Source organism: Fusarium flagelliforme (genome assembly GCF_020744385.1).
Source record: "Fusarium flagelliforme strain FIESC 12 MPI-CAGE-AA-0113 chromosome Unknown B0J16scaffold_6, whole genome shotgun sequence".
Lineage (NCBI taxonomy): Eukaryota > Fungi > Ascomycota > Sordariomycetes > Hypocreales > Nectriaceae > Fusarium > Fusarium flagelliforme.
Window position 1 is genome coordinate 1,876,931 of NW_025763508.1, and position 23,384 is coordinate 1,900,314.

At 49.2% G+C, this 23,384-nt stretch overlaps 10 protein-coding genes and 1 non-coding gene across 11 annotated transcripts; 4 read left to right on the plus strand and 7 right to left on the minus strand.

The window, feature by feature from the left end:
- Positions 1–25: 25 nt before the first annotated feature.
- B0J16DRAFT_308737 (PITH domain-containing protein) lies at positions 26–964 on the minus strand. Its single transcript, XM_046124886.1, has 2 exons — positions 609–964; positions 26–557 (listed from the first exon to the last, which is right to left on the minus strand). Exons 1-2 carry the CDS (start codon positions 860–862, stop codon positions 134–136), a joined length of 678 nt encoding a protein of 225 aa, XP_045980181.1. The 5' UTR covers positions 863–964; the 3' UTR covers positions 26–133.
- A 156-nt stretch (positions 965–1,120) lies between these two features.
- On the minus strand, positions 1,121–4,600 carry B0J16DRAFT_364249 (RNA polymerase I-specific transcription initiation factor RRN6-like protein). Its single transcript, XM_046129928.1, has 2 exons — positions 4,225–4,600; positions 1,121–4,168 (listed from the first exon to the last, which is right to left on the minus strand). The coding sequence occupies exons 1-2, from the start codon at positions 4,355–4,357 to the stop codon at positions 1,224–1,226; spliced, it is 3,078 nt and encodes a 1,025-aa protein (XP_045980182.1). The 5' UTR covers positions 4,358–4,600; the 3' UTR covers positions 1,121–1,223.
- A 149-nt stretch (positions 4,601–4,749) lies between these two features.
- On the plus strand, positions 4,750–5,925 carry B0J16DRAFT_417260 (chromosome segregation protein Spc25-domain-containing protein). Its single transcript, XM_046133663.1, has 2 exons — positions 4,750–5,104; positions 5,159–5,925. Exons 1-2 carry the CDS (start codon positions 4,879–4,881, stop codon positions 5,704–5,706), a joined length of 774 nt encoding a protein of 257 aa, XP_045980183.1. The 5' UTR covers positions 4,750–4,878; the 3' UTR covers positions 5,707–5,925.
- A 209-nt stretch (positions 5,926–6,134) lies between these two features.
- Positions 6,135–6,733, plus strand: B0J16DRAFT_347323 (mitotic-spindle organizing gamma-tubulin ring associated-domain-containing protein). The gene is made up of 3 exons (XM_046128555.1): positions 6,135–6,341; positions 6,405–6,482; positions 6,544–6,733. Exons 1-3 carry the CDS (start codon positions 6,270–6,272, stop codon positions 6,613–6,615), a joined length of 222 nt encoding a protein of 73 aa, XP_045980184.1. The 5' UTR covers positions 6,135–6,269; the 3' UTR covers positions 6,616–6,733.
- Positions 6,734–7,013: 280 nt separating this feature from the next.
- B0J16DRAFT_323087 (uncharacterized protein) lies at positions 7,014–8,916 on the minus strand (the record flags this gene model as incomplete). Its single annotated transcript, XM_046125754.1, has 2 exons — positions 7,014–7,829; positions 7,879–8,916. 2 exons carry the CDS (start codon positions 8,914–8,916, stop codon positions 7,014–7,016), a joined length of 1,854 nt encoding a protein of 617 aa, XP_045980185.1.
- Positions 8,917–10,407: 1,491 nt separating this feature from the next.
- Positions 10,408–10,479, minus strand: B0J16DRAFT_t255. Its single transcript has one exon. It is a non-coding gene; the product is annotated as a tRNA-Arg (tRNA).
- Positions 10,480–11,004: 525 nt separating this feature from the next.
- B0J16DRAFT_174056 (Dolichyl-phosphate-mannose-protein mannosyltransferase-domain-containing protein) lies at positions 11,005–13,782 on the plus strand. The gene is made up of 5 exons (XM_046122454.1): positions 11,005–11,243; positions 11,299–11,429; positions 11,484–12,036; positions 12,089–12,848; positions 12,899–13,782. The coding sequence occupies exons 1-5, from the start codon at positions 11,109–11,111 to the stop codon at positions 13,540–13,542; spliced, it is 2,223 nt and encodes a 740-aa protein (XP_045980186.1). The 5' UTR covers positions 11,005–11,108; the 3' UTR covers positions 13,543–13,782.
- Positions 13,783–14,021: 239 nt separating this feature from the next.
- Positions 14,022–14,789, minus strand: B0J16DRAFT_387443 (P-loop containing nucleoside triphosphate hydrolase protein; the record flags this gene model as incomplete). The annotated part of the gene is made up of 1 exon (XM_046131678.1): positions 14,022–14,789. The coding sequence occupies one exon, from the start codon at positions 14,787–14,789 to the stop codon at positions 14,022–14,024; it is 768 nt and encodes a 255-aa protein (XP_045980187.1).
- Positions 14,790–16,318: 1,529 nt separating this feature from the next.
- Positions 16,319–19,259, plus strand: B0J16DRAFT_364251 (uncharacterized protein). Its single transcript, XM_046129929.1, has 2 exons — positions 16,319–16,737; positions 16,796–19,259. Exons 1-2 carry the CDS (start codon positions 16,725–16,727, stop codon positions 19,066–19,068), a joined length of 2,286 nt encoding a protein of 761 aa, XP_045980188.1. The 5' UTR covers positions 16,319–16,724; the 3' UTR covers positions 19,069–19,259.
- Positions 19,260–19,435: 176 nt separating this feature from the next.
- Positions 19,436–21,262, minus strand: B0J16DRAFT_174071 (uncharacterized protein). The gene has a single exon (XM_046122455.1). It carries the CDS (start codon positions 21,064–21,066, stop codon positions 19,615–19,617), a length of 1,452 nt encoding a protein of 483 aa, XP_045980189.1. The 5' UTR covers positions 21,067–21,262; the 3' UTR covers positions 19,436–19,614.
- An 851-nt stretch (positions 21,263–22,113) lies between these two features.
- Positions 22,114–23,268, minus strand: B0J16DRAFT_387446 (FMN-dependent dehydrogenase; the record flags this gene model as incomplete). Its single annotated transcript, XM_046131679.1, has 1 exon — positions 22,114–23,268. One exon carries the CDS (start codon positions 23,266–23,268, stop codon positions 22,114–22,116), a length of 1,155 nt encoding a protein of 384 aa, XP_045980190.1.
- Positions 23,269–23,384: the final 116 nt, after the last annotated feature.

Genomic DNA, 23,384 nt, shown 5'->3' on the forward strand with positions numbered 1-23,384 from the left:
ATCAAGTAATTTTATATGTGGGATAATAATTCTTTAAAGAGGAAACCTTGATATTTTTAGTATTTCTAACAACCGAGAGGATCTCAGTAACTTCTTGTGACTTTGAGTATTGAACTTCATCTTTGCTCTCTACCTACGCTCCAGGTCCTCTGCCTCCAATTCCGCTTCCCATCTGATTCACACTCGTGCCCTTGAGTTTATGATCTCCCGGGTTAGCAGCAGCTTCGTAGATAATATTGGCCGGCGCTCTTCCGAGCTGTGTCCACTCGCCCTTGAAGCCGATGTAAGAAATGCGAGTCACATCCTCGTCGCCATCTCCAAAGTTGTCAGCAAAGAAAAGAACTAGCTGCTGCACTTTGCCGAACAGTGCCCGCTTAACAGGAATCTCTTGGAGATCGCTTGTTTGAGAGAGCTCGAGGGTTTGCACGGGGTCTGACTCCTCAACAGCGGCAAAGTCGAGGTCATCACGGTTGATGAATAGATGTAGAGTTTTGGGCGCTGAGGCGGAGTTGGATGTACGAATAAGAATAGAGTGAAGTTTGATCTGGGCAGTGAATCTGGTATAAGTCAGTATCAAATGAAGTTTGAAGTGAACAGGCTGCACTTACGGCACTGTCATAAGGAGCTGCTCATCAACATCGCTCGCCAGCTCAGGCTCAGTGCTCAGTCTTTCCTGCCAGGTTTTCTTGACGATTTGCTGTCCAACATCGCGAGGGGCTTCGTTCAGAGTCACGATGTGATCAAAGTTGATTTGGCTGTAGAGCGAGAATTGCACGGCTGGAGTGATGTCGTCTGAGTGGTCATGCTCATGGTGGTCGTGGCCATGGCCGTGGCCGGAGTGTTCATCATGGCAGTGAGACATGATGGGTAGTTGTTTGAGATGTCAAATGCGAGTTCGTCTAGAATAAAGACTCAAAGCTGTAATAAAGACTTTGTATCGTCTGTGGTTGTAGTTGTGGTTGAGTTGATGTTGGTTGTAAGTCAAGTGAACCTGTCCAATAGCGAATAAAATGACGTTTTAGCACTGGGTCCCTCCTAACACAGCCATTGGATCCGGGATATCATGAACAAAACAGCAATCTCAAGTTGCATAGTACAAAGTCAACTATAATAAATGTGACCCAGTCAATTTTATGATTAATTAATTGGTTAATATTAATTGCAGGCCCATTATAGTGTCGGATCGTGCAGGTCATATTCGAATCAATGATGGGTTGCTTCGTCTATCTGAATCCGCTCTTCCTCTTAGGCTTCTTGTTTTTCTTCCTATCCCCGAAGATGCCTGATACTGGCTGACTCATGGCAATACTAGGCCCAAAGATTCCTTGGCTTTGAGAGGAGCTCGGAGCTCCTTGTTGACTTGACATGAATTGCGCAGGCGTTGGTGCAGCAGGCATGGGAGGTAACTCTGTAGGGTCTTCTCTTTGGGGAAGCATCTGAGATGACCGTGGTGGTCCGCCGAGTCCTCCTGTCCGGATTTGTGACTGCGACTGTTTGTTCTTGGGGGTGGAAACACCGCTTTGTCGCATGGCTGGCGGCAGCTTGTACTTTTCTGCGTGTGCTTTGCGCTTGCTTTCTATCCTGCGCAATCGCGATCTCGCATCGTCAAACTTCTTATCGCTGGCAATAGCAACGCTAGAAATGTAATCATCTGTGCTAACACCACGCTCGGTCGGCCAGTGTGACAACACACTTGATTGTTTGACTGATTCCATCTTATCCAGTCGCAACGAAGGTGCCAGGAGCTGCAGCCGCCTAATCGCGTCGTCGCTGGTGGTATTCGATGTCGTGCTAAGAGGCGAGGAAGGAATCCCACCATGTGATGACTGGGATGACTGGATTCGCATTGCACTCGAATGAGTGGGCTGGTTTCGTTCGTCTCCTCCCTGACTTGCCGGGCCCAACAGCGGCGTGTCCTGAACCATGACTCCAGCAGTTGCTAGAAACATATCTTTGGCCAAGTCTGCTATCCAGCCCCTCCTTAATTCCTCCTCTCCGTCAGGCAATCTTCCCTCCAAAGGATCAAGCCAGAGATCCACATATGTTTGGTTGAGATGTGATAAACTGACAAGTTCCCGAATCCACTCTTCCGAAGTTTGTCTTCCTAGCTGCGTTACTACTGTTTGCCCATCGTCACCTAAGAACAAGTCAAGTATATCTGGCTGTTCTGCATCATTGTCAGTGACCAGTTCCATAGAACCCATTTCGTCGCCAATCTCTTTCCAAGTCTTGAGGGGAAGCCGTCCTTCATTCATGCCCTCTGTGATGTTCTCCTGTATAGCGAAGAGTAGGGCGGGAGGTATATCATGAATACTTTGCGAGACTGCAACAAGAGATTTCTGAAGAGAGCGGCACAGTAGATCAAGTTTAAGGCGTATGGGCCCGAAGACTGCAGACCTGTTGGCGTTTTTGGTAGATCGATCAGGACGTTCCACAACTTCATGGATATTATCAGCTACACCATCTGGAAGCACGAAGGCGTTGTCCATATATCGAAGAAAATTCCTGCGCCTTTTCTTCCACCGCTGGGCTTGATTTGTCTTGGACCGCACAGCAAGTTCAGTTGGTAACTTCAATTGCATGCTGCGATCTTTGACCGAACCGCAAATGCAATATTGTACGCCAAGGTCCTTACTGAGGATGCTTCCTTGGTAGAACTGAACACCTGCCCGGTAATAATCACCGCCTAAGCCAGGCGAGGGCTGCCCGTCTTGGGCGAGGCTGACAGGGTGAAATTCTAATGACTGAACTGCACCCTTGAAGGTATTGTTCTCATTAGGTATGCTTAAAACGTCTCGGTGCCAGTAAGGAAGACCGGTCTGCTTTGAAAACCCGAACCAGTACGTCTGAATTTGTTTGCGTGTCGGAGAAAAGACAAACACCATGACAGCTTGTTGCCCCCCTTCTGAAGTCAAGCAAGTCGTCATGCGCATTGCCTCGCTATCCAGTAACCGGGGAGAAGAAATCAAGATGATGGGTTTTGATGGTTCATCGTCGTCTTCTCCCTTTGGAAACAAATCGATCCAGTGAAGAGTCCGCATAGTCAAAACAAAGATGTGGTTCTGGTTGGCGGGACTGACCCTGATGTCAAGAATCGCGTCAGGTTTCTTTGGAAGAACGAAGAGTGGCAGCTGAGGTAAGGCCATATGCGATTCAAGATCAAGAACTTCACATTTTTCCCTATTCCAGATCAACAAATGACTTGCACGCTTTGCCAGCCCTTCAGGATTTTCATCATTCTGCGATTCGTCCTCCCAGAAACTGTCCACCTTGGCAGTGCCAACAAACAAAATCCCGTGCTTTGCAGCTTTGTACTCTGCTGTGGAGGGAATTTCGTTCAACAACCCATCTGAAATATGTCCGAGCTTCGAAGACGATAGCCGCGTTCTCGCTCTGCCTCCAAAGGTGTCCCATACGGACCAATATCCGCACTCATCAATGATGGCAACCTGTGGTGATTGCCCTTTTGCGTTCGGGTTAAAAGCAACATCCATTTGGGCGTTACCACCAGTCATCTTATGCGGAATGACGAGGATTGGGTTAGGATTAATTCGAGACAATCGAGGCTGCTGAGTGTTGAAGTCGGCAATAGAGGACTGCGCTACTGGGACTTTGTGATACTCCGGGTTGAGGATCGTGGTCGAAGTCTGCTTCTGAACGATGAGCCAACGGACAGCTTCGTATCGCGATAAGCTGGTTGCAAATTTGACCTGAGAAATTGGCAAGCCATCGCTAATCCAGACAGCCTCTTCCTCAGGATCATCAGGGTCAATTACAGAGGACGTAAGAGTCGTGTGCTTGTCAGCTTCCCATTGCCATTTTGATTCATCAATGCGGGCTAGTCTTAGCAATTGTCCTGATTCTCCTGTAGCAGCCGCGAGCATTGGCGTTCCCGAAACCATCCAATGATCGGCTATATTCGTCATTTGGCCGATAGAAAGCAGAGGTCGGTCGCTCAACTCTCCTTCAACTTTGGAGTAGCGAACCATATTCTCTTCCAATAGTCCAGAAATGGCAGAGTTGCCCATGAAGGCTTCGGGATGAGCCTGAAGAAGCCATCGCTTCTGGATCCTTCGTTCCTGCCAAAGACTTGAAGAGATTTCTGGGGATGGGCTTTTTGAAGGCGGGTAGAGCTCTGCTGAAGATCCAATGACTTTAAAGTGCGGCGCTGAAGAAACCCGGGTCAATACTGCGATGCGCGCAAGTAAAGGTTCTGAAACTCACCTTCAGACGTTATGCGACTGGTGTGCAGAGCGCCAACTTGGGTTGTCGCATCTTTTGCTGATAAGTAAGTAAGTTTCCCTACGTGACCGTGTATTTGGTCCGTGAAGAATTTCCTTTTCTCAACTTCAACCATTTGGTCCGACTATCGATTTCCACTGTAATAAAAAATTGGTCGATATTCCTTTCTTCATCGCGAGATGGGCTGGTGCAGGTGCAGGCGCAAGAGAGTCTCGAGCGGGAGTTGTTTGTATTTGGAGCACTAAAAAGGCATCCTAGGTCACTTGTGGGGATAGAATGAGAGTGACGTGAGCGCAGACAGCAAACCATTTATATGAAAGCTGTAGCGGTAAGTAAAGTAAATTTCTGTAAAGAGTTGTTCTATGCATGTTACGCGATGCTAGACGGACTGGACGGATTGAAGCTTTCGACGGCCCCACGTGGCGGTGCAATCGACATGCGCCACACCTGGATAGTCGACCGAGCAACGCAATCTAATGGTGTAAATACATCCACATGCATTAGGTACCTTAGGTAGATTAATACCTGATTCGCATGACCACGATCACCCACACTCTTTTCGCGACAACAAATTGCTAGCCAAATAACATTTTGCTTAAACTCTCGATCAATCTTCCAGTATCAAAACTGTTCGCGATGGCTACCGATTTCCAGTCCTCCTTTTCCGCAAGTATGCGACAGAGCATGGCCCCTGTTGGCCCCTCTGTCGCAAACCAATTGCCCAATATCAACTTTGGCTTCGATGACCTGCGCGACCGCATGGCAAAGTTCACCGCCCGATTTGATGCCTTCATTGAAGAAGGTCGTAAGCGGGTTCTCGATGAGCGCAACCAATTTCGCATGAACGTTGCTGAGCTCCAAGGTACGATAACTTAATTCCTAGAAGCGCATTGAATGTCTGCTAACCTTCGCACAGAGGATCAACGGATGAAGAAGCGAGACATCGAAATTATCCAGGCCAAAACTTCGACGCACCAGCAGACAATCGAGAAGGAAGAAGCCGAGACCCGCGAGATGGAGACTGCTATCAACTCTCTCGCCTCCCAGCGCGACAACCACCTTTCTACTCGGGAAAGCCTCAAGGCCGAAATTGCTCAAACCCAAGCCGAGATCGAAGCCCGACTTTCCGCTCAACGCGAGTATGCTCAGCAGCAACAAGCTCAATCACGCTTCAACGTACCCGAGCTGGACTTTTGGATCACCAACCTATGTCTTAAGATCGAGGGGGCTGGTCACGACGATCGACTCAAGTTTGTGTATACACACATTGATGAGAAGGACTGGGAGCGCGAGGCTTGGTTTGAGCTGGTGACGAGCTCGCGCGACTACGATGTAAAGCACTGCCGGCCCAAGCTTGAGAGGGAAAAGGTTGAGAAAGTTCTTGATAAGCTCAATGAATCGAGGGAATTGGTGGTTTTGCTCAAAGGGATGAGAGAATTGTTTGTGGAGGCTATGAAGTCTTGAAGAGTTGATTGATTGATTGGATTATGCTGTTATGACCTATGTGCGATTCAAACGATATTATACCTGTATATGAAGTTCACTGTTTTGTTTATAACAAACCTGGATTGGCCATGATGTTTATATCTTGAGCTTGTGAATTGTTGATTTGTATAGGCGAAAATAACTTGTTCACTTCATGGAGGTTCAGACCAGTAATCGGGCAGACTATTTTATTTTGGCGGCCTAAATTAAGCCTCCAAGGACAATTTCTCTGATATCTAGACTGATACTGTATACCTCATTTGATGAACAGAGCCTCAACGAGCTACCCAGTGAACATTATTGAAATTCTTGAATAATAGTATGCCTATGTGACGCTTTCAGCCGCTGAAAGTTACTTGGTATGTTCATGGTCACTTTTTTTGCAATCAGGTTGTTTCAGTTTCATGATGTGAACGCCAACCCAAGCCAAATCGCGTTCCGCGTCTCCCCGCCATGATCGTCTGCTGTAACTTGTAAATCTCCACCTCCACTTCCCTCTCTTTCACACTCCATATCAAACCAAACTCATATCAATCGCCATCATGCCCGAACCAGACAAACATGCTGCCGCCCAACAGGCCGTGGATATCCTCCATGAGATATCTACAATTCTTGTATGAGAGCCTGCTAAGATACAACTCATGTTTTGATTAGACCGCTAACTTGTACCACTGTAGAACTGCCATCTTGATCGTCGCACTCTGTCTATCTGCATCTCTATGATCGAGCGCGGAGTTAACCCAGAGGCTTTGGCGGTATGTCATGATCGTGTTTAAGAGAGTTTAAACCGTGCTGATGAGTGCTTTGCACATATAGCAAGTTATCAAGGAACTTAGACAGGAGGGACAGCGGGTGGAACAACCTGCCGCAGCAGCCCGAAGACGCTGATGCGAAAAAAGACTCTAAAACAAATTCATTGATGATTGGACGTGGAACTTATGGAAATACGGTTATGGTAGGCGTTCACGGGAAACTGCATTTCACCTTATAAGTACAGATCGCGACTCTGGTCTGAATAGAGTTTGATTTATCCTTGTTCACTTATACAAAAACCCATGCTATCCGTTGGTCCCAATTTCGAAACACCAAGATCAAAGAAGAATACTAAGCGCCCAAGATGCAAACCGCCTATACCATGTCCCATCGAAAGCATGTAATCAAGCAGTCTCCAACCGGGGTCCGTCGCCCAGGTTCATGCACCCATTCCCCCAAAACGCCTTGCAGAAATTCAACCCAGTCTGATTGTAAAGTAGTATGACAGCATCAAGTGTGATATAGAGAACCACTCATCGATGTCCAAAAAGAACAATATCGTTGTCATCATCTTCGTCCTCGTCTTCATCTTCAATATCAGATAGCGCATCACTGAGATCTTCCAACTCAGAGTCTTCGTCATGGTCCGACGCGTTGCCTCGGTTCCGGCTTCGCCAGAGCCCTAAAATATCATCCTCATCTTCTTCGTCCGGTGGCAGATGTGACATGATTGAATCGAAGCCCAAATTGCCAGGTGACACTGATCTTGCGACTCTGTCGGGCGCACGGAATTGAGTTTCAGCGGCATGGGATGAGTGCCTTCGCCTGTTCCCTACAGCCACTGCTCCTCGGTTGCCGCTAATCGAGCCAGAGGGTTCTCGTCCTGTTTCCACCACAGGCTGCCCCTCGTCATTCATAGACGGTTGTGCTGTTGACCGATCGCCCCCGATAATATTCAATTCCACAGTATTATACGACCGACATATAGAACATTTCAGACCCAACCAGTGATACCGAACTGTGCTCCTTCCAGAACAGTCATTGCACAATATAACAGCGGTAGTATCCCGGAATTCAGGGGGCATCGGCTGGGTCTGGATGGCAACGTCCAGATTTCGGAATTGGCTCTCCATATTTGTGAGACTCTTGTTGCAGATCGGGCATTTGTACGATACTTTCATGTGCTGTTCATAGCATCTCCTATGAATACTATGACCACAAGCCATGAAAACTACCGGCCGTGGAGATGTAAAGAGGTACTCGCCGCAAATAGGACAATCGCATTCTGTCGACCTTTCAATGCACTTGTGAGAGCCCTCAATCGAGGTAGAGATACATGCACGGCAAGTCTAGTGCAAGTTAGCGATCGATGTCATGAAGCAACAGCGGCTTTCTCACCTTGCAGTGGAAAAAGTCCTTGCCTAGACCTAGGCCTCGGCGGCAAATACCACAGTCGTTACAGTGGTAAATGGGTTTACTCTGACGGTTTTCCCATAAGTGGCATATATCGCAATAATAGTAAGCGGATAATTCTCCGCAGTTGATGCACATATCCGAAGCCTTCTGTGGTGTTGTACAGAGCATGCAGAGCATGTTCTTGGTCTCGGTGCGGATGAGGTTATGATCTTCGTTTGCGTCGTGACAGAAACGGCATGTATACCATTTCTTACAAGTGAAGCATTGGAGCTTGACGTTTCGTTCATAGTGCTGGCATCCGAGAGGCTGTTCAGTTTCTGGTAGCAAGTCGCAAGCTTCCACCGGGGTTTCACTTCCATGTCGCTTCGGCGGTTTCACTGGTACAAACGTCGGGGTTTTATCCTCCTCGCTCAATATGAATGTCTCTTCGGTTTGGTTCTGCCAGAACTTCAATGGGTGTGACGCTGGTGATGACGGAGACTGTGAAAGTGGTTGATCCAAGTTGTCGCCATTCGCCAGGATCTTATTGACAAGCGGGACGGTCTTTGAGGACTTGTAACCTTCCAATAGAGCATCATGGATTAACCGCGCCTTGTCAGATTGAGGTATATCCTTATTATTGATTATATGTATACGAGATCGCAGCTCCCGCATGCCATCATCTTCCGGAATTCGACGGGAGCCGAGCGGGCTCAAAGCTATTCCGATATGATCGCGGGGAGGTAAGTCTTGAGACATGATTGGTAATGGTTCGGGTTCCTCGACACTTGTTTCCAAGGTCGAGACGCTGAGGGGTCGAGTGAGGGGAGAATCGACGATCGGCGCAGGTGCCGGTTCGGGTACAGGTGCAGATACAGGCGAAGACACAGGACTATCGGCGTGACCAGAATCGCTTACTGCGTCGGCATGTTCGGTCGAATCGCCTCCATCGCCAATGAAGGTAGATCGTGAGATTTCGGAGAATCGACGAGCTTGACGCAGGACGGGATTGATGAGAAAGTCGGAGACGAGAGAAGACATCAAGTAGGTAGGTAGGTAGCAGCGGAAGCTTAAAAGGTTAAGTCGAGAGGAGGGGAGGGCCTGAGCGGCAATCCAAGGTGCCGATAACGATACTGTACGGGCGCACTAGAGTAGACGTATTGATGCTTGCGCCGAAGTCGATACAGTGCAGCCCAACAGAGGAAACGGAGGGTGAGAAGGACAGTAGGATAGGTAATCTGATAATTTCAAAGAAGAGTATGTTGCCGTAATATCCAGGTCAAAGAGGAGTAATGGCACGGGTCTAACGCCTCGGAATGACGAGAGACTGGGGAAAGCAGAGTCTCTACGGCGTCTCTGGTCTAGCTCGAGCTTTGAACACGACTGGAGTGGATGACATAAGATGATTTGGTCGCCAGTGACATTGATGTAGTGGAGTTGGAGGTTCCCGAACAGCGGAGTATAGGTAGGTAGGTCAGGTAGGCGGCTGATGGTGGATTGGATGGATGCGATGCTGAGAAGGGGGAGGCGAAAGTTGGAGCGAAAGGGGACCGCTTTTAGCATGTGACGACGGTTCACAATTGACTTACAAGTGAAGTTCTGTGAATGGCTGGATAATAACAGTAGAATTAATGATGGTCACGTTTCATTAATTCATTCAATATATATTGGTTGCAGAAAAGTACCACCACGCGTCTAGCTCCGATGACGGGAACAACCCAAACCGCATGTTGTCGCGACCTGAATCAGACGAGGGTTCGGATATAGAGGGACATTGGTGGGGAAACTGAACGATACAAAGCACGAGAAAGGGGACAGTGGCGCCAAAATGGGCAACAGAGAAAAAGAAACGTAAAATGAGAATCTCTGTTGAAATCGGCGGTCAAGATTGGATTACTTGGACCATCTGTACGAGTACGGCGTAGTCGCGATCAGGGTCTTATACCTGGCCGAGATCTTGGGTGTAGAGTAGATGTTTCCTATTTTGAGTTGAACTCGCACAGTTAGTCACTGAATCAAGAATTATTCGCAAAATTTTGATAGTCTTGCAATTCAATTCAAAATGTTATCGTTTAACCGCTGTCGTAAGTGATAACCTGAAAATATTCGTACTGTAGGAGGTTCTGGGAAGCGTCATGAACCCGGCAATCCGGTTTAGATGCCGAACCGTGGGTCTCTATGGCTTTCAGACATCGGCATGTCTCTGCCATGGATAGCTCAGTACCTACTAACCTACGCAAACAATAAGGTAAGAAACGTCATCGGAGAATGTCTTGCACCACTGCTTTCAGAGCTGATAACTTGGAGTAGGTAAGACATGTGATTGCCAAATATGTATCGGCCAAGTACCTACTAAGGTGCCTAGGTACTAGACTTGGCCAACAGTGAATGTTCAGTTGTGTTCTTTTTGCTGTACATGATGGTGGCTCACGCCAGTCTTCGAGAAGAATACCCAAGTTGAAGGAAACATTGGCGAACCTGAAACAATAATCAATTCGAGACAAGAATAATATGTACTGAATCGCAAAAATATGATCACGCTGGGGATCGAACCCAGAATCTTCTGATTCGTAGTCAGACGCCTTGCCATTGGGCCACGCGACCTGGTTTGTTGATGAGATTTTGTGCTCACCAAGCATAGATGTCCCTGAACGTGTTGAGCTGACAGCAGATGCCACTTTCTACTGAGAGGATCCTTGCTGGTGATTGCCCCTAAAACATTCAGTGCAACGCCGCTATCGAAAACGGACATGGGAGCTGGAAGGCCTGGGCTTAGACTAGGCTGAAGTGGGGTGTCATCGACTGGACCGGAGCTGGCGCCTGCACTGGAACGTACGGGAGCAGCTGTTTAGCGCGGTCAGTAGAGCATATGTGGCATTTCAGGGGACATCGATTCGTGTCGTGTAGCAATATTCTTAGAACCACCATAAACGCCTGTTCCTTTTGGCTCGGGATCTTTATTTTTGTCTTCTTTTTCTCTCTAGATCTTGTTCTTTTTTCTGATCTGTGTTGTCTTCGTTCTTAATCACAGGTCATTGCTAATTAGGCATTCCTCTCCCCGCATCAGCTTTTTGGTTGAAGTTGGTGTTCCTCCCTTGAGTCTCAACAGCTCGTCCAATCTTTTTTCCCTCCCAGCTTCGCCAACCTCACCCCTTTTGGCTTGCACCTTGCATCCTCTTTACAAACCCTGCGACATCAACATCGAGCCGATATATTATACGATTGAATAAACAATGGCCGCCGACAAGGCTGCCGTCGCCTCAGGCGCTGATCTGGGCGATGGTCTCAGACAGCGTCCCGTCGCTGGACAGGCTACCTCAAGTCCCCCGACTCCTCAGCCCGAGGACAACAAGAAGCTCGTCAAGAAGGTACTGCGCCTTCCTACTGACGAATTGCGCTTGGACAATGCTGACCATTATGTAGGAGCCTTCGTTCCTCGAAACTCTCTCTCGATGGGAGGTTGTTATTGCCCCGCTGATCTTCACACTTCTGGCTATCTTCACTCGACTATACAAGATTGGTATCAGCAACATTGTTACCTGGGATGAAGCTCAGTACGTCGAATTGATTTCTATGTATCTCGAGACATGCCCCTAACTTCTGCATAGCTTCGGCAAGTTCGGTTCCTACTATATCAAGCATGAGTACTACTTCGATGTGCACCCTCCTCTCGGCAAGATGCTTGTTGGTCTCTCTGGAGTCCTCGCTGGCTACAACGGAACCTTCGAATTCAAGTCTGGTGAGAAGTACCCCGAGGAAGTCAACTACACCATCATGCGTATCTTCAATGCGGCTTTCGGTATTCTCTGCATTCCTCTGGCGTACTTCACTGCTCGCGAGCTCAAGCTCCGTCGTCCTGCTGTCTGGCTTGTAACCCTCATGGTGCTCTGCGAGAACTCGTACACCACCATCAGCCGTTTCATCCTCCTCGACTCTATGCTTCTGTGCGGTACTGTGGCCACTGTCTTCTGCTGGTCCAAGTTCCACAACCAGCGCCACAGCAGCTTCGAGCCCGAGTGGTTCTTCTGGCTTTTCATGACTGGTATCAGCATTGGTTGTGTCTGTAGTGTTAAGCTTGTCGGTCTGTTCGTTACCGCTCTCGTCGGTCTCTACACCATTGAGGACCTCTGGCGAAAATTCGGCGACACCAAGATGCCTGTTGTAAGTGCTCTCACAGTCCATTGAATTGGCTTTCATCGCTGACATGTCCTAGACAACCTTCGGTGCTCATGTCGTCACCCGCGTCGTCGGACTCATCGTCATTCCTTTCTTGATCTACCTTCTCTCTTTCGCACTTCATTTCGCCATCCTCGACCGCAGTGGCCCTGGTGACGCCCAGATGAGCTCACTTTTCCAAGCCAACCTCAAGGGTACCCAGGTCGGAAAGGACAGTCCTCTGGAGATTGCAATTGGTTCTCGCGCCACAATCAAGAACATGGGTTACGGTGGTGGTCTTCTTCACTCTCACGTCCAGACCTACCCTGAGGGATCTAAGCAGCAGCAGGTTACTTGCTACCACCACAAGGACACCAACAACGACTGGTTCTTTTACCCTAACCGTCGAGAGGAGGACTACAGCCCCGAGGGCGATCTCCGATTCATTGGCGACAACTCTGTTATCCGACTCATCCACGCTCAGACCGGCCGCAACCTGCACTCTCACGATATTGCTGCTCCTGTCTCACGAGGCCACAAGGAGGTTTCTAGTTACGGCAACCTGACTGTTGGTGACGAGAAGGACCACTGGAAGGTTGAGGTCATCCGCGACTCTGCTTCTCGTGACCGTAGCAAGATCCGCACTCTCACCACTGCCTTCCGTCTTAAGCATGAGGTTCTTGGCTGCTACCTCCGAGCCGGTAACGTGAACCTGCCTCAATGGGGTTTCAAGCAAATCGAGGTTACTTGCACCAAGGAGAACAACCCTCGCGACACTTACACCCACTGGAACGTTGAAGCTCACTGGAACGACAAGCGTAAGTTTTTGTCAGAGTCCCCCTGATAACGCAACGCTAATCATAAACAGTTCCTCCTGCTGAGGCTGGCGTGTACAAGTCTCCTTTCTTCCACGACTTTGTCCACCTGAACGTCGCTATGATGACATCCAACAACGCTCTGGTTCCCGATCCCGATAAGCAGGATGACCTTGCTTCCAAATGGTGGCAGTGGCCTTTCCTCCACGTTGGTCTTCGCATGTGTGGTTGGGGCGATGACATCGTCAAGTACTTCCTTCTCGGCAACCCTCTCATCTACTGGGGCTCCACCGCTTCTCTTGGTATTGCCGGTCTGGTCATCGTCTGGTACATCCTTCGATGGCAGCGAGGCGTTAACGACCTCTCCGAGGGCGAGATCGACCACATCCACTACGCAGCTTTGTACCCTCTGGCCGGCTGGTTCCTGCACTACCTTCCCTTTGTTATCATGGCTCGTGTTACTTACGTGCACCACTACTACCCTGCTCTTTACTTCGCCATTCTCAACTTTGGCTTCCTTGTTGATTGGTTCACACGCAACCGCAACAACACCATCAAGTCCATTGTGTATGGCGTTCTGTACACCGTCATCATTGGCCTTTACATCTACTTCATCCCTATCTGCTGGGGTATGACTGGCCCCCACAAGGAGTACAAGTACATGAAGTGGTTCGACAACTGGCGAGTCACCGACTAAGGGGTTGATCAATTCTTTTGATTTGGACGATCGCTATTCTCTCGATTGCATATTGTGTGTGATCTAGACAGAATGTCTCATGGATCGCCATGTAGATGTCTTTGTAATAATCGGGTTTCGGGAATATTCTACGAGGATATAGAATTGGGGTCTCATGGAAACGACAATTCGCATAGGCCGTTTGGCAGAGCGAAGTATGGAGAAAAGAAAAGACGAAAGTCAGAAGAGATGAGACAGCTAGTTACGGAATGGACTTTGCGTCAGTAATGCAATATGAGTTTCATTTCTGGGTTCTAATCAAGGTGGCCTGACCAAGGCCGACGATGTATTATGCATTATTGTGTACAATCCATATTGAGCTTTTCGCACACTTATTCGATGTTGACATGACGACGTTGCTGGCTGACTGGGTATCATGGTACGTCGTATTTCTGTAGATTTGTGTCTTCCTCCTCTTCAATTTGCCTTAATGTGTGCTCTTAGCAACAGCCACCTCCTGATGACTTGTTGGCGTCGCCTGCCAGCTTGACCTGGCGGTTTCCACCGGCCCCTGCACCCTTGACGCCAGATCTTCTATCATTGAGATCATATTTGCCAGCCTGAATGTTGTTGTATATCCTCTCGGCGACGCGCATGAAAGCTTTTTCGACATTCTCGCCGCTCTTGGCGCTCGTCTCGACGTATTCCATGACCCCATTGCGCTTGGCCCACTCCTCTGCCTCCTCACGTGTGACCTCTCGTTTGTTGTCCTCTTGCTGCGTCAAATCGGCCTTGTTGCCAACCAGGATAACCACGATATCGGGCTCGGCAATCTGCCGCAAATCGTTGAGCCAGTCGGTGACGTGCTGAAAGGTCTGCTTGCGGGACAAATCGAAGACGAGTAAGGCGCCGCTTGCGCCGCGGAAGTATGACCGAGTAACAGACTTGTATGTTTCCTGCCCCGCTGTGTCCCAGAGACTAAGCTTCATATGCTTCTGGGGCGTGTTGGCAGCTTCCCGAGGTGGTTCAGGAAGGCCATCCGCTGCCTCTTGATCTCTATCTTCACCTTCAGAAGAGGCAGGAGGACCGGGTTTTGAGTGAGGAGGACCGACAGGGACGATACGGGAGCCGAATTCAACACCAATGGTGACGTCGTGATGGGGCGAAAAGCGACCTTCGCAAAGGCGAATGGTGAGACTAGACTTGCCGCATCCTGAGTCGCCGATGCAGACGAGTTTGGCGATGTAATCCCACGGTGTGGTCGACATGGGGAGAGGCTGAAGAGATTTGGATGGGGACTGGGTAAGAGTAGAAAATGTGTTGAGAATGGAGCGTGAGCTACTCGATGGTTCGTTTGGTTTGCTCGAGCTAAGACAAGTCAAGCACGTGCAAGCTGTCCTCTGGGGTTGTGCGAGGTGAAAACCGAGGTACAGATCGGGTGCAAGATGATCTTTGATTTGGTGACGCTGACTTCTTGTGAGCGCGACTGGCAATGAAAATGATGAATTGGTTTTGTAAGTGGCAGAGTTTTAGAGTTGATGCAAGCTTGGTTGGTTGATCTGCGACGTGGTTCGAGGTGGGCTAGCTGAGACTAGGTACCTAGGGATGGAGATGGATAGCAATAGGTAGTCGCCAAATAAGGACCAAAGCAAAAGTTGAGACTAGAGTTCAAGTAAGGCAATGTTCACAAGAGATAAAGAGACCTCAGAAGCCAAACGATAGGCAGTTATGGCAGATTATGCCTAGTTGGAGGAAGAGAAGTCAGGTGTTATAACGGTAGGGAGACAAAAAGAACGAGTCGACTTTGTGGTTTTGAGGTTCTGGACTAGACGGGTGATGAGCTGTCACAGGCCACTCAACACGCAGGACTGGACTGACTTGTAATTACAATTTGTGCAACACAACTGTCAAACCTCGACAAGATCAACTCCACAGTCAGATTATCTCTCGGATACTCATACAAGTCGTATCAGCAGAAGTGTACCCGTGCCTGGGAGCTCGTCTCCGAATGGGGGTTAGGAGGTTTCTTAGCGACGGTGACGCAAGGGGCATGGAGCGATAAGGTACAAGGCCCTTGCAAGCTTCGTTAATAGGACCTTGATCAGTTGATGGCTCTTGTCTCGTTCTGTATATTGTAGGGTATCTTATTTACGATATGAGTCGTTTGATCTGGGGTCTTTGTTTGGGGAGTCATACGTACTAGTAGTTTTGTTTAATGTTGATAAGGAACATTTCCGCGTGAGTGTTGAAAGGGATCTTCAAGCGTCACAAGACCAGGCAAAGTCTAGTGGTCTGCTCGATAAGCTACGAGTCAAGAGAGTTTGCAAAAAGAATAGTCGTGACATTTTATAATGTATTTATTACAGCACTTGTTGAAGGCGATCGATCAGTCTATTACTGTAAGACTTGGGGCAATGCAGACGATATTCAAGTAAGAATATCGTCAACTTAAGTGGAGGTCATTGCTTGGTGCTACTCCAGGGCATGAGTGATTCTGTGCATTTTTATCAACAGCATTTCTCCCTCACGTGAAGGTATCTTGGACGGTCTCTAAGAGCAGCCAGTACTTGTCACGTCGTGTGCCTCTTCCGCATTCAACTCATCATCCCCACGGCCTGACTGGGGTACGGTTGCCTTGTGGCGTCTGGGTCCAAAGGTTGGTCTTAGTGGAGTATGGAGAGTTCAGTGTCATTGACCGCCTGCCCAAAATGCTTTAGGTACCTAAGCTTGTCCCTTGAATGATGGACGCGGCCTCCACTAACAAGGGTCCTCCAGCGGATCTGCCTAGGCACTGCACCTGCGGGACGCAATCGGTCAGCGACTCATTCGCTGGCTGATAAGCCCCATCCATCTGCCATCTGCCGCCTCGCCTCATGACCGTACAGTACAGTACGGTACCTCGAACCTTGACATCCAATCCAGCCCAGCCATTCATTCATCTGCAACTCAGACGTGATTTTTACCTTTCGTATTAACGTCAACTTCTTATCCCCTCAACTCTTCCCTTTATTCCCCTCGCCCCATATCCTGCGATACGACAAACCAAATAATCGTCATCTATACGGTGTAGCTTACACCACGAGCATCGTTGGCTGCCTGTTATCGCATTTACGTCACGTCAATAAACTTATTTCACCCGAACAAAAAGGACTGGTAATTACAGGCTTACGCGCACGTGAGGTGGAAGGAGTCGAAAGGGCGAGATGTTCTCGGAGTGTATGTCTTGTGATATTTACCTGCAGCGTTCTACAATACTGACTGACCTGATCTCTAGATGCATCAAGGTTTCTGGCCCAGTCGCAGTCAAGGATATCCAACTTTGGCCAGGCCGACAACAACGAGAACCCGCCACGACAATCAGACTGGTCATCACGACCTACACGGAACCAGCGCGACACGGGAAGAAGCAATGGACCAGGCAGTAGGTCTTTCTTAGGTCGAGGGAACCCATATCAACAAACCGGGGCTGGCTCTCGATTCGGTCAGCTAGCCTTCGCATCGCGGATATCAGCCGCCCAAGATGCACCTTTATTCCACAGCACCCTGGACGAATTTCGAGAAGAGGATGACGAGGAAGAGAGGGAAAGGGCCGACATGTTCGCCCTCCAAAGGTCGAGACGAGTAGCAGCAGCGAGCAAACTTGCCGATAGTGTCGAGTCTGATGCTCACAGCCGGGGATCTATGGAAGACAGCTTGAACCAGGAGGATCCTTATCGAGATATGAGCATGCGCCGCGGTATTCGAAGCAGTTGGAACGGCGCTAGAAGCGCCCACCGCCCCGGCGTGGCTAGAGATACCGTATTGGAAGAAGCCGAAGATGACTCCCGTTCGAGCGAAGACCGAACAAGCAACCGAACAGATGCTAAGGGTAAGATGGTCGATGTTGGACTCGAATCGCAAGAAGACCCAGATGAGGACCCTCCAGCTTCCTTGCTAGGAGGGGAAACTCCACGAGATAGTAGTCCTCCGGCATTTCAGAGATTTAAGGGTACGGATCCGGAACGAACACCTTTTATGGCAAGACGGGATTCTACCACAGAGACCGAGATGAGCATACGACGAGATGCCCCTCCCCAAGAGGAGCACGTGCAGACAACTATTCAATACATCGAAGGCGAAATATTCAGACATGACCCTTTTTTTGCCTGGATCTTCCTTATCGCTCTCGCCGGCATGCTATCGACATTCTTCTTGGTATGGCTTCATACATCGCCGCGAAAGAGCCCTGTTGGCGATACGATTTATACGACATTACAAAAGTCATTCCACATGCTTGCGGTAGATACAGTAGTGGCCGTGTTTGTATCTTTCATCTGGCTAGCAGCTCTCCGCTCCTTTGTACGGCCTCTAGTCAGCGTCATCTTAGTTGCGGTGCCTGTTATCATGTTTTCCTTTTCAATCTTCTCCTTTGTGTCCTCCTTCAAGGGTCGGACGCACGGAGCTAGCTTCCAGGATTCAGCCATGCGGTGGGCTTCTATCGTCCCCGCCGCTTCATGCGTACTCTGGATTTGGCTTGTGGTAAAAGGACGGCGTGCTATTCAGCAGGCGATTGAGATCCTTCAATTTTCCAGTCGCATTCTGGCCCAAAATTCAGCGCTGCTGTTCGTTGGTTTTGGGTGCTTGGCCTTGATTGTGCTCTGGACCTGGGCGTGGCTTGCCATGTTCACCAGGGTCTTTATGGGTGGTTATTTTTCCAAGCGCCTCGTCCGCTTCGTGATTCAGTTATCAAGTTGGTGGCTTGGAGCTGGTTTCATCTTACTGTATATGTGGACAGTTTCGGTCATCAACGCTGTTCATCGTGCGACCACGGCTGCCACTGTATCTCAGTGGTACTTCCATCGAAATGCCGCCCCTGCCACACCGTCGCGAGAGATTGTTTCGGCTGCTCTTAACCACGCCCTGACCACGATTTTTGGAAGTCTTTGCGAATCGACTCTTTTATCTCTACTGATTCGAGCACCACTGATCTTCCTGCCTAGAAAGCTCGGTGCTGCTGTAACAAACATTGCGTCTTTCTGGATTCCTACACCTGTTGTTGCTCTGATGAACCCGTTAACTATCACCTACTCTGCCATCCACTCGCAGAATCTTGCAACATCAGCTAGAGGCTTGGATCAGATGGAGCTTGTTTCCCCGGCGGTACCGACGACAACATTGACACCTCGAGCGTTACGTAATCGTGGACAGCCCAACGGGCTTTTGCCATACCGACTGGCCAAACTGCTTCTTGTAGCAACCCGACTCATTATGGCTACTGGTCTGGGTTTTGCAGGATGGGTGATTACCGCCAAGCAGCTCCGTTTCCAAATGCCAGACGGAGTGGGTGTTCGAGGTTCTGCTTACGCCTACGTTGTTGGTATGATGGCAAGTTTCATTGGATACTCTGTTATGGGCGCGATGGAAGGTATTTTGAGCGGAATTGTCGATGCGGTTCTGATCTGCTACGGTAGCGAAAGGCGAATGGAGCGAGGACATGGTCGTTTCTGTCTCGAAGCAGCATACTTGTTTGGAGAGCGTCGGGGAGGTGATTCGTTGGAGTATGCCTAGATGTATATTTTCTTTGTTGAGATTTCGTTACAGCTGGCGTTTTTGGGTCAGGGCTTTTGGGAGGGATAGACCCATACCAGTGAGAATTCAGGGATACGCTCAATCAACCGATTTCATTTTGGGGATGGCATAAGATGCGATAGGCCAGTCGTAGATTTGAATATGAAGAGGTTTAAACAGAAGCTGAGCCGTGTAAGTTAATGCTATATGTCGATATACGCCTGTATGATCTACAGATGTCAAAAGTGTGTGTCCATTAGGGGGGCCTGGCAGCCAAGAGTCCTAGTCAAGCTGTGTTGAGGTGGTGTCATGACTGCTCCAGGATACTTGTTTGTGTCTGGTTCAATGGACCTGGCAACGGGAATGCGATCATCAAGATATCATATCATATTATTCGACACTGTAAAATTTGTAACTAATAATGAATATTCATTCTGGACCAAACGAATCATGACTATACAAACAAAGCATTCCAATTACTCATCATATCACAACACAAAAGAAACACACTCCATAACCTTTTTAGAAACAGTGTTGAGAAGATTCTCAAGCAGACGACATGACCCACGAAGTCGCCGGGATCGAAGCAATACTAGGGACTGGCGCAGTCTTGGGAGCAGCCCGAGTAAGCATCGACACAACGACCTCAGGCGTCGAAGCGATGGTTGGAGCTCGTGCAGTAGCAGGGGCACGAGCTGTCTTGGGCGCTGGTGCTGTCCCAGGGAAGTAGACTGTTCGTGAAGGCTGGAAGGATACGCTGGGGGTGAAAGAGTGTTTTGCAGTATATGTAGCTGCTTTGGGGACAGACAAGGGAGCTGGAGCTGGGACTGGAGAGATATCTGGTGCGGACGAGACTGTTGGCGAGGGCTTGGGAGAGATTCTCAACTCTGCGTGCTTGCGGATGGCTTCAGGGATAATAGGGGGAGGGGTATTTCTCTTCGGTCTAGTGGTAGGCTCGGCTTTTGGCTCGGTTTCTTTCTGTTCGGGCTTTGGAGGCCTATTATTTGGCTCTCTCTTGGGTCCAGTCTTTGTTTCGTTCCTGACCTTCATTTTCTGGTACTCTTTTGCTGCTTCAACTGGCTTGAAGACAGGCTCTGGCTCGTCTTCGACGGTAGGGCGCGGCACTGTGGATTTCTTCAAAGGGGTAGAGCTTGGCCTTGGTGCTCGTTCCGTTGATACTGAGGGCTCGGATGTATATCTCGCAAGGGGGTGAAGATCTTCTTCCCCCTTGGCTGGTTTAATATCGGACTTGGCCTCGGGACCTGGCTTACATTGAGCCAAATATTCTTGCTGGGGCTTGAGTTCTGGCTGAAGGATTACTTTTGGCTCATTCGTGGGAGTAGGGATCCGCTTCTGTTTGGGCTTTTCTTTAGGCAATACGGGAATGACGGGAGATTCAGGCTCGTATGCCACAGCCTTTGGTCTCGGAGGGGATGGCAAAGGTCTGGCCTCCGGCTGGGGTTGTTCCTGGGCCTTCTGGTCGATATTCTCCGGTTTATTCATAGGTCCGATATTTCTCTCAAGCGGAGTGTCAGTCGTCTTTGACTCTCTCATATGTCGTTGTTGTACAGGCGAGGGGAGAGCTTCAGCCTGAAAATGCTTGGTCGACTCGGTCGACATCATAGGCGCAATTGGCTTGCCATGGTTAAGTACAGGCTCCGAGTAAGCAGAAACCAGAGGTGGCGGAGCCATCACTTCAGGACCCTTCTCATTCTTGGGAGTAGCAGGATCAAACCACGATGCGAAGATCCGAGACTGGTCCTTAGACCCTCGAGGAGTTGCTTCAGCGTCATCTTTCGATCCGAAACGCGAGCTTATTGAGAATCGAGAAGACGTCGAAGGTCGTGGTGCGTCAGAGGATACTTTAGGAGAGCCGGTCTCTATGGCGGCGGTCATCTCAGGGTCTTCGCTGTTTGTACGCTTAAACATTCGGCCAATGCGTTTGGCAGCCGACTTGGCTGTCGGCTTACGCTTGATGGATTTGATAGATCCAGGCATTATGAGAGATCAAGAGTAAGATTGATGCTTGTACGATCGATGCACAAAGACTTTGTATAATTGATATGGCCAAAAAGAGCAAAGAAGCCGAGTGACGAGATCCAATCCGAAGAAACGAACAGTTAAACAGATCTCAAGAGACCCCTAGGTATTTATCCCTCATCTTCGTATGGCTACCATTCCTCTCAAGCGGCAGCTAGGAACATTCCGCCCCATGAAGGATATATCTGTATGGATGATCCATGTTGAACAGCTGCAAAACACGACAGCTGAGAGACCTTTTGTTCCACCTGATTCATGAGTATTGGTTATCGGCATATGGGTAGCTGCAAGACATTGGAGCTGCGAGGATGTACGACTAGGATACACGTCTTATAACCTCAGCTGAGAGCATGTTTACTTTTGTTGGTGTTGATGCAACAGGGGATATCGTTGGTCCTCGGACTTCCGCTCCGGTTAAGCCCGGGAGGAAGCCGGATCCGAGCCGGGATGAGATTAAGACGGGATATCTCTCTTCAACTCAATTTTGCTATACCACATGTAACTTGGTCGATTGCTTGGGCAAAACTTGATAGGGTTCCAATGCTCTAGATTTCTATAGTTCAGCTCAATGAGCTGAGATACACTGTACTGTAGTCAATATGCCTGTGTTTTCGCCAAGACGGGAGAATCCATCGCGGTGCAGAATAGAGGACGCCTTGCATGTTTCAGAGCTGAGTCTACATGATGCATGATTGTTTTCGACGAATGAGACAGTCGATTTACTTATGCAATATTCGGGTTTGTTAAGGTTGCCAGTTGTCAGCGATCCATGTCCCTTGTATATATTCCTTTCACCCGGGAAGCATTGATACGTCACAGCCAAAGCAGGCAGGTGTCAACACCATCACTTCATTCACGTCAAAAGGTTGATCAGGTTTAGGTCATGAATAGGCTTTGAACCTTTTGCTCTTTGCTCTCTATACGAATAAAAATATAAACACTTGAAAAATGATGGGTGTATATACAGGTATCAATGCTCAACGTCCAGCGCTATGCAGTAGGTATTTACATACCCCAGTTGTTGTACTGCCACTTGACGTAGCTGGTGTCAATCTTCTTAAGATCAGTGACACCAATGTTACCGGCATCAACAGAGACCTCGTACTTGAGGATGTCGATGACCTTCTTGACACCCTCAACACCGTAGATGTTGGAGTACATGAAAGGACGGCCAAGACCAACAGCCTTAACACCGAGAGACAGAAGCTTAAGGATGTCAGCACCGTAGCGAACACCACCGTCAGCGTAGACCTCAATCTTCTTAAAGATCTCAGGGTCCTCCTCGTGAATCTCAAGAGCGACCTCAAGAGGAGAGGGGGCGCCATCAACCTGACGACCACCGTGGTTGGAGATGATGATAGCGGGGACACCGTGCTCGACAGCGAGCTTAGCATCGGCAGCAGAGTTGATACCCTTGAGGATGACGGGAAGCTTGGTCATCTTCTGGAGCTTCTTGTAGTAGTCCCAGGTGATGTAGGTGTAGTCAGTGTTGGCAGAACCAACACCGAAGCGGGCAGCACGGTGACGGTTACCGTTGGCGGCAGAGTCAACGGTGAAGACGATGGCAGCGGCGCCGGCCTTCTCGGAGCGCTCGAGGAGCTGCTTGGTGGCAGTGTCGTTATCAGTCTTGAGGTAGAGCTGCTGGAAGACGACCTGACCCTCAGCCTTGGCCTTGGCGATCTCCTCAATGGTGAGAGAGGCGTAGAGAGCGGGCATGTAGAGGATGTCACCCTCAGCAGCACCCTTCATCAAGTTCTTCTCGGCCTCAGGGTGGGCGTTACCAGCCTTGGCAGCAGGGCTGATGAAGAAGGGAGCAGAGAAGTTGTGGCCCAGGATGGTAGTGGGCAGAGTGTTGGCGACGTTGGTGACATCAACCATGACACGGGGCTTGAAGCGGTAACGCTGGAAAGCCTCGAGGTTGTTGCGGTAAGACCACTCGCCAGCGGCACCGTTACGGTAGTAGGTGAAGTTCTCAACGGGGAGGTAGTTCTGGGCAGCCCACTCGAAGTCAGGGAGACCAATCATGGCATCAAGACTGGGAAGCTCTCCCTTTGTGAGGTTTCCGACAATCAGGTCGAGACCAGTATCAGGCTGGTCGAGGAAAGGTCGGGCAGCCATGGCCCCCGAGATGAGGGCAGAGGCGAGGATTTGGCAACGCATGATGGATATGAAGATGAATGAGTGAATGTAATGAATGTAAAAAGAAAGAGTGTATAAAGTGGGAGAAATGAAAGTATTTGTCTTCGCTGAAGAGCTGAGTAGAGTAGCAACCGGAT

Coding starts and splice junctions, on each gene's coding strand:
- B0J16DRAFT_308737 (XM_046124886.1), bottom strand. CDS start 862: ATGTCTCACTGCCATGATGAACACTCCGGCCACGGCCATGGCCACGAC. Junction 558..608: donor CAGCTCCTTATGACAGTGCC/GTAAGTGCAGCC, acceptor GACTTATACCAG/ATTCACTGCCCAGATCAAAC.
- B0J16DRAFT_364249 (XM_046129928.1), bottom strand. CDS start 4,357: ATGGTTGAAGTTGAGAAAAGGAAATTCTTCACGGACCAAATACACGGT. Junction 4,169..4,224: donor CAGTCGCATAACGTCTGAAG/GTGAGTTTCAGA, acceptor GGGTTTCTTCAG/CGCCGCACTTTAAAGTCATT.
- B0J16DRAFT_417260 (XM_046133663.1), top strand. CDS start 4,879: ATGGCTACCGATTTCCAGTCCTCCTTTTCCGCAAGTATGCGACAGAGC. Junction 5,105..5,158: donor GAACGTTGCTGAGCTCCAAG/GTACGATAACTT, acceptor ACCTTCGCACAG/AGGATCAACGGATGAAGAAG.
- B0J16DRAFT_347323 (XM_046128555.1), top strand. CDS start 6,270: ATGCCCGAACCAGACAAACATGCTGCCGCCCAACAGGCCGTGGATATC. Junction 6,342..6,404: donor ATGAGATATCTACAATTCTT/GTATGAGAGCCT, acceptor GTACCACTGTAG/AACTGCCATCTTGATCGTCG. Junction 6,483..6,543: donor TTAACCCAGAGGCTTTGGCG/GTATGTCATGAT, acceptor TTGCACATATAG/CAAGTTATCAAGGAACTTAG.
- B0J16DRAFT_174056 (XM_046122454.1), top strand. CDS start 11,109: ATGGCCGCCGACAAGGCTGCCGTCGCCTCAGGCGCTGATCTGGGCGAT. Junction 11,244..11,298: donor ACAAGAAGCTCGTCAAGAAG/GTACTGCGCCTT, acceptor ACCATTATGTAG/GAGCCTTCGTTCCTCGAAAC. Junction 12,849..12,898: donor AGCTCACTGGAACGACAAGC/GTAAGTTTTTGT, acceptor AATCATAAACAG/TTCCTCCTGCTGAGGCTGGC.
- B0J16DRAFT_174071 (XM_046122455.1), bottom strand. CDS start 21,066: ATGCCTGGATCTATCAAATCCATCAAGCGTAAGCCGACAGCCAAGTCG.